This window comes from Myotis yumanensis, unplaced genomic scaffold (assembly GCF_028538775.1).
Source record: "Myotis yumanensis isolate MYYU_CA2020_CCGP unplaced genomic scaffold, mMyoYum1.0.hap1 SCAF_1, whole genome shotgun sequence".
Lineage (NCBI taxonomy): Eukaryota > Metazoa > Chordata > Mammalia > Chiroptera > Vespertilionidae > Myotis > Myotis yumanensis.
This window is the reverse complement of record NW_027223752.1, coordinates 130564815-130577991: the sequence shown is the minus strand read 5'-3', so window position 1 is coordinate 130577991 and position 13177 is coordinate 130564815. Positions and strand designations below refer to the sequence as shown.

At 45.8% G+C, this 13177-nt stretch overlaps 1 protein-coding gene across 1 annotated transcript in view; it reads left to right on the top strand.

Annotated features, from left to right (window-relative positions):
* The window catches only part of LOC139014170 (fibrous sheath-interacting protein 2-like), a 134295-nt gene extending 123594 nt beyond the window's left edge, over window positions 1–10701 (top strand). Inside the window, exon 9 of the mRNA XM_070421060.1 lies at window positions 10543–10701. Coding sequence (XP_070277161.1) covers window positions 10543–10701 — 159 coding nt within the window. The remainder of the gene's footprint in view (window positions 1–10542) is intronic.
* Window positions 10702–13177: the final 2476 nt, after the last annotated feature.

Sequence of the window (13177 nt, the reverse complement as noted above, 5' to 3'; positions counted from 1 at the left end):
CAAACAGCAGGGTTAGAGTTAAACTACAGTTTCTACCTGAGATGATTGTTACCATACTTCAGGAGGAGGTGCACAACAAGTCTGCCTATTCAACCACCATTTTTTCTCCTACAATCCCTTTATTTCTAAAGATGATTACAGTGTACAAATCTTACGCATCTTTTTGATATATTCATCCCTAGGTATTTCATAATTTTTACTATTATAATTTGTATTTTTTTTCAAATTAGATATTAGTATATAGAAAAGCAATTTTAGCCCTAACTGGTTTGGCTCAGTGGATAGAGCGTCAGCCTGCGGACTCAAGGGTCCCAGGTTTGATTCCAGTCAAGGGCATGTACCTTGGTTGCGGGCATGTCCCCAGTGGGGAGTGTGCAGGAGGCAGCTGATCGATGTTTCTTTCTCATCAATGTTTCTAACTCTCCCTCTCCCTTCCTCTCTGTAAAAAATCAATAAAATATATTTTAAAAAGAAAAGAAAAAGGAAAACAATTTTATATTCACCTTGAATTCTGCATTATTAAAAATTATTTATTAGTTCTAGTAGTTTTTTCCCAGATGCCAATTTGATATGGTATTTTTGGACTGGAATACTCGCTGTTCCCCTGGGCAGGATGTCCCAAATTCTCTGTCCACTGGAGTTGAAGAATGAATCCATGGACAGAAGGTGGTATAGCAAAGGTGGAAATTTATTAAAGAACAGGTACAGACTCCCACATAGGGAGGGGCAAGAGTCCCACAGATTTCCTGTGTCCATGGTTTATAGAGGCTGCAGTTCCTGCGTCCTGATATCCCCTTTGATTGGTCAATATTCCCTTTCAAATTGTTACTATAGTAACTGGAGGCCTTCCTCCCTCACTGTCCTCCTATTCCTTCTGGGCTTTCTTCCTCCTTCTTTATTTTGTAAATATAGTCCTATTGGCTACTCCCAGTTCTCTTATCTTATGTAGATGTAGCTGTTGCCTCTCCCTTGTGTTATGGAGATGTAACCATGCCTGGCTTCCTTGTGTTATGAAAATGTACCTTCTCCCAGTCTGTATCCCTGTGTTTTTTTTCCATAGACTCCAATTCTAAAAATTCCCTAAGCCTGCCTGTATTCCCCTAAAATTCCTGTTTCAAATTGATATTTTACACAAATGATCAGATGGTCTGTAAATAAAGGTAGTTTTATTTCTTCTCTTCAAATTCTCTTCTCGTTGTATTTCTTTTCTTGCCTGATTGTATGGACTAGAACAGGGGTGGGCAACCTTTTTGTGAGTGCATGCCAAAACCAGCAAAATCTCTGACTCAAAATTCTTCTGGGTGCCAACCCTAATTTTTTGAGAACATGTTACGCCTACTTGATATCTCTTAAGGTGTACGTATGTGAAGAACCTTTAAGAAATAAAATTCATTTGAGCGACAAAAACACAGTATATGATGATGAAAAATACATTTATTTTTTAATGTATACATGTACACTGATAGTCCAACAGAAAACTTTATGTCTCCATTTGATATTATCAGTGGGACTTTTGCTGCTGCATCACTGATGACCGAGATTTTACATCAGGTTTATATTTCATGACCTTCTGTAACGCCCTGGACGCAAGCCGCTGTCACAAAGAACCAAGAGACGCTTCTCATGCAAAAAGCAAAGGGTTTATTGTTTCCAGCATGCTGGGGCCCGCAGCATACTCTGAGCACAGAGCAGCGGCCACAAGCCCCGACCAAGAGTTTAAGCACATTTTATATACTTTCTAGCAAACGGGGGAAGTAATCTGGGGTCATTCTACTGGAGATCTGGCGCCGCGTGAGTTAATGCCTGTCTGGTTTCTTATCAAGTTGTCTGTTCTTCAGTTCCCTCCCGGGCTGCAGCCATCTCCCGTAACCTCCCTGCCTGCAGCTGTCTCCCATAAAAGTTGTTTGTTTCATCTGCCCCTTCTGACCTTTCCTGATTACCCTGGTGCCGTTTGTTCCATCTGCCCCTTCTGACCCTCCTGATTATATTGGCGCCTCTCATTCCCCCCTTTTTCTGTGGACGGTTTCTAATCTTAGAGACCTTCAGGCTCAGCTAAGGCTGAGTATTGTTGCCTGATAATAAGGAGCTTAATGTCCTCTACCCTCTGTTGTATGAATTCCATAATTTTATTTATAATACAGGGTCCTATAGAGAGGATTAACAACAGGATTATAAGCGGTTCAGCAACTGCTGATAAGAGGGTCATTAACCATGGCGACTGTGTAAACTAAGATTCAAACCAACTTTTCTGCGCCTCCCTTTCCTTCTGTCGCTCGGCCAGCCGCTGCCGAAGTTTGGTCATGGACTCCTCTACTACCCCTGTATGATCGGCATAAAAACAGCATTCTTCTTTGAGGGCTGTACAGAGCCCGCCGTCCTGCATGAACAGGAGATCTAAACCTCGTCTGTTCTGTAAGACCACTTCTGAGAGTGATGTGAGGGAGACGGACTGATTCCACCGTTGCTAGAGGCTCGTACTGGGCATATTTTAACAAATGGTCTGGTGGAGGGGAAAGAAACTATTTTAGTTTTAGCAACTTCTATTGAAATAGGATTTTTCTTCTTAAAATTCCTCCATGGCTATCAAAAAGCCAAATTAAGATTAATTTATCTACTGTCCTGATGTTTGCATAAACACAACAAGAATGGTAACTGACTACCTTTGCTGGAATCTCATGGTTGAATCTTAATGTGCCTCGTAGGGCCAGGAAGCCACGCCACCCAGCTGCCATCAGGCCCGCCTGCAGTATCTGCTGAGTTAGGTGAATTCTTCACCTGTAGCAATTCCACCTGAGCCCACGCTCCAGGCTTTAAGCCCATCTCAGTAGCCCTCCTACTTGTTGCGGCCCAGAGCGTGTGGGGGCTCCGCAGGAATGCAGAGGCATCCCTACTGCTCCCCTTTTACTCTTACCAACCGCCAGTGATGGTAGGGCATCGGCCTGACATTCCAGCGCCAGCCATCTTCAGGGCTTCCAAGCAGAATACCAGGCTTCCTTCGTGGCATTTTTACTGGCTTCAAGTCTTTAGAGCTTAGACAGGGCTCTTTAAAACATGATACTCTAGTCAAAGTTTTCCGTTAATAAAACCACTATTAGGAACCGGTCTTATTGAATCTATGCAAAGAAACGTATTGCCATGTTAGCATCGCCAAATTTCGGAGGAATTACATAAGAAGAAAGACATACTGATCTACTCTAAGATTTTCTGACTTTCCTTGCCAATTCCTTTTAATTGTTGGCATTAAACTTTCTTTTTATGTATAACTATGCTTCAGACTTTTCACTCTAAACAGGCCTTTTTTTTTTTTCAGACTACCCCTGACATGGGCATGGTCATAAAGGCCTGCAAGCAGTACACAGGCTGCCAACTGTTAGCTGTCTCTCAACAGAGACCAAAACCTGATGGGCACTGTTCCCTGCCCAGGTGGGCACCTGCCCTCTTGGCAGCTAGGCACCCTTTACTTTTTGGGGTTCACCCCACATAGTACCCTTCCAGGACAGCCAATATACATTCAAACCTGCAAGAGAATTAAAGGTTAATGTGACATATCAACACAATGAAACATAATATAGGCATCATGGCCGCTTTAGGCAGCCACATCTTCTGCTATTAAACATGTGATTCTATAAATTGTCTTTGTCTCTTTGGAGCCATGTCCATGAAGATGCAGGCATTATCTAAGTCTATTCAATGTTACCAGCATCAGGCAGGTCGAGCACGCCGTAGCTTGACGAAGTCTTTCCGGATCATGGATGGGTCCGCTGACCGGACGTGGGTGTGATGGACTCAGGTCAGACGCCGTCTATCTTGAGAGCGGTGGGGGTCGTCAGCACCACGGAGTCGGGTGTAGGGACCTTTCCATCGAGGCTCCAGGTGGTGCCTTTTGATGTAGACCCAATCTCCTGGTCTGTGCTGATGAGGAGTTGGGGTTGGGCCAGTCTCCTGGGTGGCACCGAGGCGCAGCCAAATGTCCTCGTGCGCCCTCTCAAGAAAAGAGACAATTCTTGCAGCAAGAAAGTCAGGAATGATAGGGGGTGGGGCCTGACCAGCTTCATTTTCGTCTATCTTTACAGATTTCAAGGCCCATTATCTTCCTTCACAGGCAGGGGGAAAGGCCCATTAAGTCTTTGCCTTGAGGAACTGTGAGCCCCATCCTTAAATGTCCCAATCAGACTAGAATTTCAAAATCCCAACCCAGCACAGAATATCACATAGAAAATCAAAGTTCCCAGTAAACAAACAGACAGAGGAGTTTACAAACATACTTACATCTTTTTAGTGAACAAGTATCTTTACAGTCTTGGGCTCTTGAGCAGATAACAGGAACATCATCCAAGTCCCCTGATGGGGGCCTGACAGGAACAGATGTGGGGGCCTTTGGCTGGGGGGGGGTATAAAGTCTCCATTCTTCCTCCCTCGGCACTGCTAAGGGCAGGATCATTGAAGAGGTCTCTTCACCGAGGCAGGGCTGTGCTGAGCCATCTGGGGCAAAAGTGGTTTCTGCTTTCATTTTGGCTAAAAGGTCTCTGCCCATTAGAGGGACCAGGCAATTTGGCAAATACAGGAATTCATGAACCACCTGATGGCCGCCTAACTGACATCGGCGGGGGCAGCAGAACAGTCTGCAGCTGTGGTCCCGGTAGCTCCAATAATGGTGAGGGGAGCTACCTTCTGAGTAACTACCGAGTGCTCTGCCGCTGTATCAATCATAAAGTTCACAGTCTGGCCCCCGATTTTCATTTCGACCATCGGTTCATGGGGGCCCAGTTGGAAAGAGCCCAGCCTGTCCTAGTCAGAGTCAGCTGTTGCCAGTCCGAGGAGGTCTGCCTCAGGCGGCTCTGGCCAATAGCGGCTGGGTGGTTTGGATGGCCTTGCCAGCTTCTTTTGGCCTGCTCCTGCCCTGCCTGCCTCTCCACTCCTGCTACTAAACCTTACTCTGTCCCTTCTTACACACGCAGAACTGGACCCAAGGCAGCGAGTTTTGAGCAATTTTAAAATTTCTTAACATACATTTTATCATTCATGTTGCAGGGAGGGACCGGGTTGGCTCCTCCTGAATAAAAGAATTAATCAAAATAAGGCTTATTTTCTAACTTCATTTGTCCCTGGGTGTGGACAACAAATGACACTAATCAGATTGACATAAACGATTTAACCTTTGTTTAGGGAGGCAAATGCAAAGCATTTACTCCAAATGTCTTTGGTTTAGGGAAGACAGGATTTTTGCTTAGTTTCCCTATTCTACTTGTCCCAGCTTACTGGCCTATCATGCATTTAACTTTCTTTTAACATTTATCTTTTTCTTTTTATTACATACACAATCTTTATAAATTTTATTTTTTTAGGTTAGCCTTTAAACCTTCTTTCTATGTCCTTCAAAAATGCATAACCATGCCTCAGACCTTCCATTAAGTATTTTTTTACCTTCCTCCATCACACCAAAGCTGTACATTCCAGTTAGTTAGAACTCTAAGCCTTAATTAATTTTTAAGGTGACATGTAAGTAATTAACATTCCTCAGATTAGCAATACATTCATCATTTTTTTTAGAGACACAAACAAAAATTTCACTAGCTAAACAATTTTAAACAACAAAGACATATACTTAAACAATAAAGATAGATAACATTCTCCATTAAAACTTTGAATCACCACAGCTAGCAATTATCAGTTTGTGAGTATACAGGCCTTGTTGACGTCATCTTGGGATAGCTGTCTGTCTCTCTGTGGTCAGCGACTTCTCGTAAACTTCAAAAATACAAGACACAATTAACCAACAGATTCAATTCTACCCTCTAGATTTCGTACGAGGCACATTCAGATTAATATTGTATATTATGTCACTTCAAAATACCTAGATGAATGTTTTTTTTTATTGTTTGACTCAGCAAACTTTAAGGTCTCAAGTTCCCAGCAGCTATGGAAAACCACACCTGAGGCTGGCAAACAGGCCTGGCCCAGCCCTTGACTTTAAAACCACCATTTTTCTCTGGGGAAAGTCAATAGGCAAATTTGTAGCTACATAATTTCTTGAGATTCAAATCCAATTATTATTATTAAGGCATTTACTTTGGCAAATTTTGTAACAGAGGCAATCTCACTGAATTTTCTTTTGGAGGCTTGTTGCTAGAACAAGCCTGCATTGCTTCCCTGGGTAAAATTAGCCATTTTCCTTAGGAAATAATCAGTCTTGGGTTTTATTCTGTACATGTGTGAAGAGACTCTAGTTCAAAACTCTATCTAAATGTCCAAAAACAGGACAATTGCGCGCATTAGTTTTAAACCAGCTTTTCTCTTTACACGTGAACAGAAATACCAGACACATTTTAAAACTTTTCAATTACAAGAAGGACTTTTTGTCATCTAGCTGGCGCAATCTCCATGGGAAGAGCCCTGCTCCCGTCCAGAGTAGCCGCGCCGCCCCCAGGTGTCCGGCCCATGGGCTCCGCGCGGGACCTTTCCCAGACCTTCCCCCGGACCCGACGCCGACGGGGGCCTCGCTGCTCCCGCCTCCCGCAAGCGACGCGCCGGCCCCGCCCCCCCCCCGCGCTCCACCTGGCTCCACTCACTCGCCACAAGCCCGGGGCCAACGCCGGCCAACGCCGGCCACCGCCGGCCGCTGCCGCCGCCGCCGCAGCCAGGCTCCGCGAACGAGTCCGTGCCCGGCCCGAGCCCCCAGGGCCGCCCCCCGTAGGCGCACCGCCGCCCATGGCGCCGGGCGCAGGCCCAAGCTGCGGGGCTTGGGCCGCCCGGGCTGCCGCCGCCCCTCCCGGCCTCCGGCCTCTTCCAGGCTGCACCGCTCGGGCTCCAGCTCCGGCCCAGTGCCCGCCGCCGACCGGGCCGGAGGCCGAGCTCCCGGGGCCGCCGCTGCAGCCGAGCTGCCTGGGCCCGCGGCGCGGCCGGGCTCCGGGGCGAGGGCTGCGGTCACCGCGCACCGCACTCCCGCACGCTTGCGCCCCCCCCCCCCCCGTCTTTACACTCACATACTTTCACCAGACATTCATTCAGAGTTTAAACAATCCATTTAATTCCTAACAACTTCCCAATTTCTGAGGGAGCTCTAAAGCCTCCCCCAATCTCCTTGAATTGATCAATCACAATACCCAAAGGAGCAGTCCGAGTCCATTCCACAACGTCCGTCCAGGAGGAGCAGAGGGTGGAGGGGAGGGAGCAGAGGGTGGAGGAGAGAACACACACACCAACACACCAACGACAAGAAACAAAGAACAAAAGACAAGGACAGACACAACGCGTTGGGACAAAAATCGAAGGATCCAAAAAGAAGGTTTTTCAAAGCCAATTGACCCAGCTGGCAACAGAGTTTCAGAACAAACGAGAGGAATCCAGGCGCCCCTGGTCCTCTCCAGACTCCACCAGGGCGTCCCCCGGGGATGTGGCCTGCGACCTCCCGACACGTCTGTCAGCCGCAGTCGGGGGAGGCTCACGCCCCTCCCTGACAGCCACCAAACGAACAGAGCTCTGACCGAACAGATTTGCTAGCACTGGCCAAACAGCGGGGGAGGCTCATGCCCCTCCCCGACAGCCACCAAACGAACAGAACTCTGACCAAACAGATTTGCCGGCTTCAGACAAAATTCGAGCTCTCAATATCTAAGCGATTGCTATTCTTATCCAAAAAGGCGCCGTCACTTACCCCAAGAAGCGTCTGTTGGAACGTTGATACCCGAAGGCGGCTGCAGTTAATCTCGGTGGAACCTCCAAATGTAACGCCCTGGACGCAAGCCGCTGTCACAAAGAACCAAGAGACGCTTCTCATGCAAAAAGCAAAGGGTTTATTGTTTCCAGCATGCTGGGGCCCGCAGCATACTCTGAGCACAGAGCAGCGGCCACGAGCCCCGACCAAGAGTTTAAGCACATTTTATATACTTTCTAGCAAACGGGGGAAGTAATCTGGGGTCATTCTACTGGAGATCTGGCGCCGCGTGAGTTAATGCCTGTCTGGTTTCTTATCAAGTTGTCTGTTCTTCAGTTCCCTCCCGGGCTGCAGCTGTCTCCCATAAAAGTTGTTTGTTTCATCTGCCCCTTCTGACCTTTCCTGATTACCCTGGTGCCGTTTGTTCCATCTGCCCCTTCTGACCCTCCTGATTATATTGGCGCCTCTCACTTCATAGATATGCACGAGCTACTACTTTCATCCGTCAGGCTACTCCTATTACAAGACTTAACAAAAGTCATTACTGAGAACAAAGATTCACAAGCATATGTAGGTGAAAACATGGAGAGTAATGCTGTTGCAAAGTTTTTTAAACAGAAAATTTTCTGGAACGGCATTCCAAGTCCTCAATAGTTCGTTTTCAACACTTCTCTCTGGTACTCCTGTCTCTAATCGCTTTTTTTCAATGTTTTCCAAGTCAACTCTAAGGTCAATAAATTTCTGCTTCCAAATTGAGCTACTCTGAAATTCAATCAACTGCATTTCAAAGTCAGCCATGTCTATCCATGAAAACATTTGTAAGTTTAGTTCCTCCAGTTTCATGCTGTCTGGAAACCTCATGAATTTTGCTGTCTCTTCCAGTTCTCTGAATTTCGCAAATCTTGAAAAGAACTGCTTAATAGTTGACTCAATAATGTTGAAAAACAGCTTTTGAAGGCTTTGGCAGTCTGTTCTGTCATCTTTTCGGAGGTCTTTGATGTGCCTCTTGAGGTTTGGGAAATAACTAAATCTCTCACCATCCACATCCCTCTTAAAGACTTCCAGTTTCTTTGCAAAAGCCTTTATGTAACCAAATGTAACATCAAATGTCTTGCCAGTTCCTTGTAATTTAACATTTAAGTCATTCAAATGTTCACAAAAATTGTAAATGGAAGATTATAAGAGAGGGTTTCGCGTGCCAGCGAAAGTTACTGGCGTGCCTTGTTTGGCACACGTGCCAGGGGTTGCCCACCCTTGGACTAGAACCTCCACTATAATGTAGAATAGAAGCAGTGATAATAAACATTATTATCAAATACTTCTTTCCCCCTCTATCCTCTCTACAGACATATTAGGCTGCTTGGTATTGTCCCACATCTCTCACTGATACTCTTCATTTTGTCATTTTGTTTCTCTTAGTTTTTTTCCTTTGGATGGTTTCTGTTCCTCAATAGGAGTTAATTAATCTCTTCTTTGGAATTGTCTACTGTGCTTTTTTAAAAATGTATCCATTGTATTACTGTTTCACATATTTAAAATTTTTATTTTAGACCTTTGTATATCTTTCATGTCTCTGCTTTGTAAACATGTGGAATGCAATTATGTTATCCATGTTAATGTTATTTTCTTTAATTCTAACATTTGTGTCATTTCTGGGTCAATTTTGATTGATTTAGTCATTTTAAGGGTCATATCTCCCTGCTTCTTGATATGCCGAGTAGTTTTTGATTGGTTGCCAGATATAATGAATGTTACTTTTTTGAGTGCTGAGTACTTTTATTTTCCTATAAATGTTTTTAGCTTTTTCCTTGGATGGAGATAATTTATTTAGGAACAGTTTGCTATAAGACTTGCTTTTTAAAATTTGTTAGATGGAGCCAGAACCATGTTTAATCTGGGACTAGTTGTTCCCCACTACTGAGACAATACCTATTTTAATACTCTATCCAATGCTCTGTGAATAACATGTTTCCAGAGTGGCTGTTGAGGATACACATGACAGGTGGGTGAGGAGTGCTATTCTCCCTAATCCTTTAGGATGGGCCTTTCTGTGGCCTTGGATAGTTTTTCACATGCATGTACTGATCCAGTCTCTTGCTGACTATGCTAGGGAACCCTCTGAGGAGATCTGGGGTTCTTGCTCTGTGCAGTCATATCCTTTCTGATACATTCAGGATCAATATTAGCCCCGAGATTCACAAAGGGAAGTCACATTTCATGTATTATGTCATGTTTACCTATGGTCGGCCTGCATGACTGTGGTTAAGTCACTCAGACATCCTCCAATTGAAGGTGATTTAGAAATGCCCTCAGCTTCCCAGGACAGCTATGGATTAAGAGACCCTTTCTAATCTGAAACTGGACTAGTTCCTTGAATATGTGTAGTGAGGTAAATTGCATCTATGTGTTAAATATGTATATTTATCATGTTTGACCACAAATGGAAATTTAATGCTTAATATATATCCCTCTCAGATTTGTACTCAGAGTAACCTTACAAGTCATGAATGACCATTCATTTCCAATATACTATCATATCTGTCCAGCATCCACTTACTCTGGTGCTATTTTAAATCTTATACTATCATACTATAAATACTAGTGGCCCAGTGCATAAAATTCGTGCTCTGGTAGGATCCGTAATGGCTGCCAGCCAGGTACTTCCTCCCTTCCCCCAGCCGCCTGCCACCACTGCCATGCTGCAAGCTGGGGCCTCCCTCCCCAGGGCCTCCCTCCCTTCCCCTGGCTGGCCCCTCCTCCTGGTCAAACTCCCAGACGAACTCCTGGTCGAGGAGACAATGCATACTACACTTGTATTATATAGGATTTGTTTTGCATTTTTAAATAGCAGATTGATGCTAACCAATATATTTTATTTAATGTTTTAGAAACACACCCTTTTAGAGAAAAAAATGGCTTATCATTTACCAAAAAAGCAAGAAAATGGCTTCAAAAGAAAAGAGATGGGAAAAAATCTATCTGATGACAAAGGACAAGATGGAACACAGTGTAAATGCAAGAACATTAAAAATGATTTGGTTCTGTAGAAAGCACTCTTCTATGTATTTAAATTAAAATTCTTTTGTAAAACTTTGCTTACTCTTGCTCTACTTGCTTTGTAGCAGGCACAGTTCTAGGCGTTTCCCTATTATAGTTCAAGGTGAAAAGTAGACATATATGTTAAAAAAGGAACCAAATAATCTTACCAAGTGGTTCCATGACAAGTTTTCCTATACTGCAGTTCTATCTAATTTCCCTGTACCTAAACGAATATGTTTGCTACTGAAACTTGAAAAAGTTGCCTGTAAGATAATGGCTATTATATACCAATACTAGAGGCCTGGTACACGAAATTCGTGCATGGGGGGTGTCTCTCAGCCCAGCCTGCACCCTCTCCAATCTGGGACCCCTTGAGGGGTGTCCGGCTGCCCATTTAGGCCTGATCCTCTGCAGGCCTGGTTGCCCCCAACTGCCCTTCCCTGCAGGACTGGTCATCCCTAACTGTCCTCCCCTGCTGGCCCGGTCACCCCTAACTTCCCTCCCTTGCCAGCCTGGTCACCCCTAACTGCCCTCCCCTGCAGGCCTGATTGCCCCCAACTGCCCTCCCCTGCAGGCCTGGTTCCCCCCCTACTCTCCTCCCCTGCAGGCCTGATCGCCCCCAACTGTCCCCTCCTGCAGGCCATCTTGTGACCACATGGGGGTGGCCATCTTGTGTGTTGGAGTGATAGTCAATTTTCACATTACCTCTTTATTAGCTAGAATAGTTTTCTTATATGTTGCCAGCCAGAAAGAATAATAGACAATACCAAAGAAAAACAAAGGGAAGAAGGAAGGGAGGAGTTAGAGAAGGAAGGAAAATAAGAAAGAATTGAAGGGAAAAAAGAAGGAAATAAAGTTTAAAGGAGGAATATTAGGTCTCGACTTTGCTATATTTGATCTCTACCAGCTGTTTTTTATTTATAACATTATAAAAATACTAGAGGCCCAGTGCATGAATTCATGCATGGGTGGGGTCTGGCTGGCTCACCCCAATGGGGGCTTATCCGGCCAGGCCCTTGGGAGGGAGGGGCTGCGGGCATTTGGTGGCTGGCCCTACCCCTAATTCAGGTGTTGGGGGCCGACTGGGGGCTTGGTCTGCCGAGGAGGGGTTGCAATTGGGGCCTGGATCAGGCTGGTTGGCTACCACAGTGCATGTCATAGCCACTGTTTGTCCTGGTTGTTCTGCCTTTCCAGTCTCTGGGCTTTTATAGATATACTAGAGGCCCGGTGCACAAAAATTTGTGCACTTGGTGCGGGGGGGGGGGGGGTTCCCTTAGCCCGGCCTGTGCCCTCTCGCAGTCTGGGACCCCTCAGGGATGTCCACTTGCTGACTTAGGCCTGCTCCTGGGGGATTGGGCCTAAGCTAGCAATCAGACATCCCTCTGGTAGCCCGGGAGCCCTCGGGGGATGTCCACTTGCCAGCGGGGAGCAGACCTAAGCTGCAGTCTGACATCCTTAGTGCTGCTGAGGAGGCGGGAGAGGCTCCCACCACCACCACTGTACTGGCAGCCATCAGCCTGGCTTGTGGCTGAGCAGAGCTCCCCCTGTGGGAGCGCACTAACCACCAGGGGGCAGCTCCTGCATTGAGCATCTGCCCCCTGGTGGTCAGTGTGTGTCATAGTGACCAATCATTCCCAGTCATTCTGCTGTTAGGGTCAGTTTGCATATTACCCTTTTATTATGTAGGATAGAGGCTTGGTGCATGGGTGGGGGCCAGCTGGTTTGCTCTGAAGGGTGTCCCGGATCAGGGTGGGGGTCCTCACTGGGATACCTGGCCAGCCTGGGTGAGGGGCTGATGGCTGTTTTCAGGCTGGCCACACCCCCTTTAGGGTGGGGGGTCCCCACTGGAGTGCCTGGACAGTCTGGGTGAGGGGCTAATGGCCTTTTTCAGGCTGGCCAAGCCCCCCAGTATGGAAGCTCCCAGCCTCTCCTTTTTTTCTTTTTTTTTTCTGGGATTTATTTACCTTCTATAATTGAAACTTTGTTGCCTTCAGTGGAGCCTCCTGCTCGCTCCAGCTCCGTGGCCATGGCCGGCTGAAAGCAGGTATCTGGGGTTTATTTATCTTCTATAATTGAAACTTTGTTGCCTTCAGTGGAGCTCAGAGCTGGCCACGGCAGTTGGGAAGCTTGGCTTCCTCCATCACTGGAGCAACCAAGCCTCCTGCTTGCTCCAGTTCCATGGCTGCCGGCCGCCATCTTGGTTGGGTTAATTTGCAAATCGTCACTCTGATTGGCTGGTGAGCATGGCTTAAGGCATAGTGAAGGTATGGTCAATTTGCATGTTTGTCTTTTTTTAGATTAGATATATATAGACAGGGTACTTTATAAAATCAATTTAATTAATAATAGTAATTAAACTTTCATAGCCAGAATGCAAAAACTGTAGACCTGTTTTAATTATTTGTTACTCATAGTATCAGGAAAACATGATCATCTTCCATGCAGTTATCCTCAAAGCATCCATTCATCCTATCTTGTCCCACT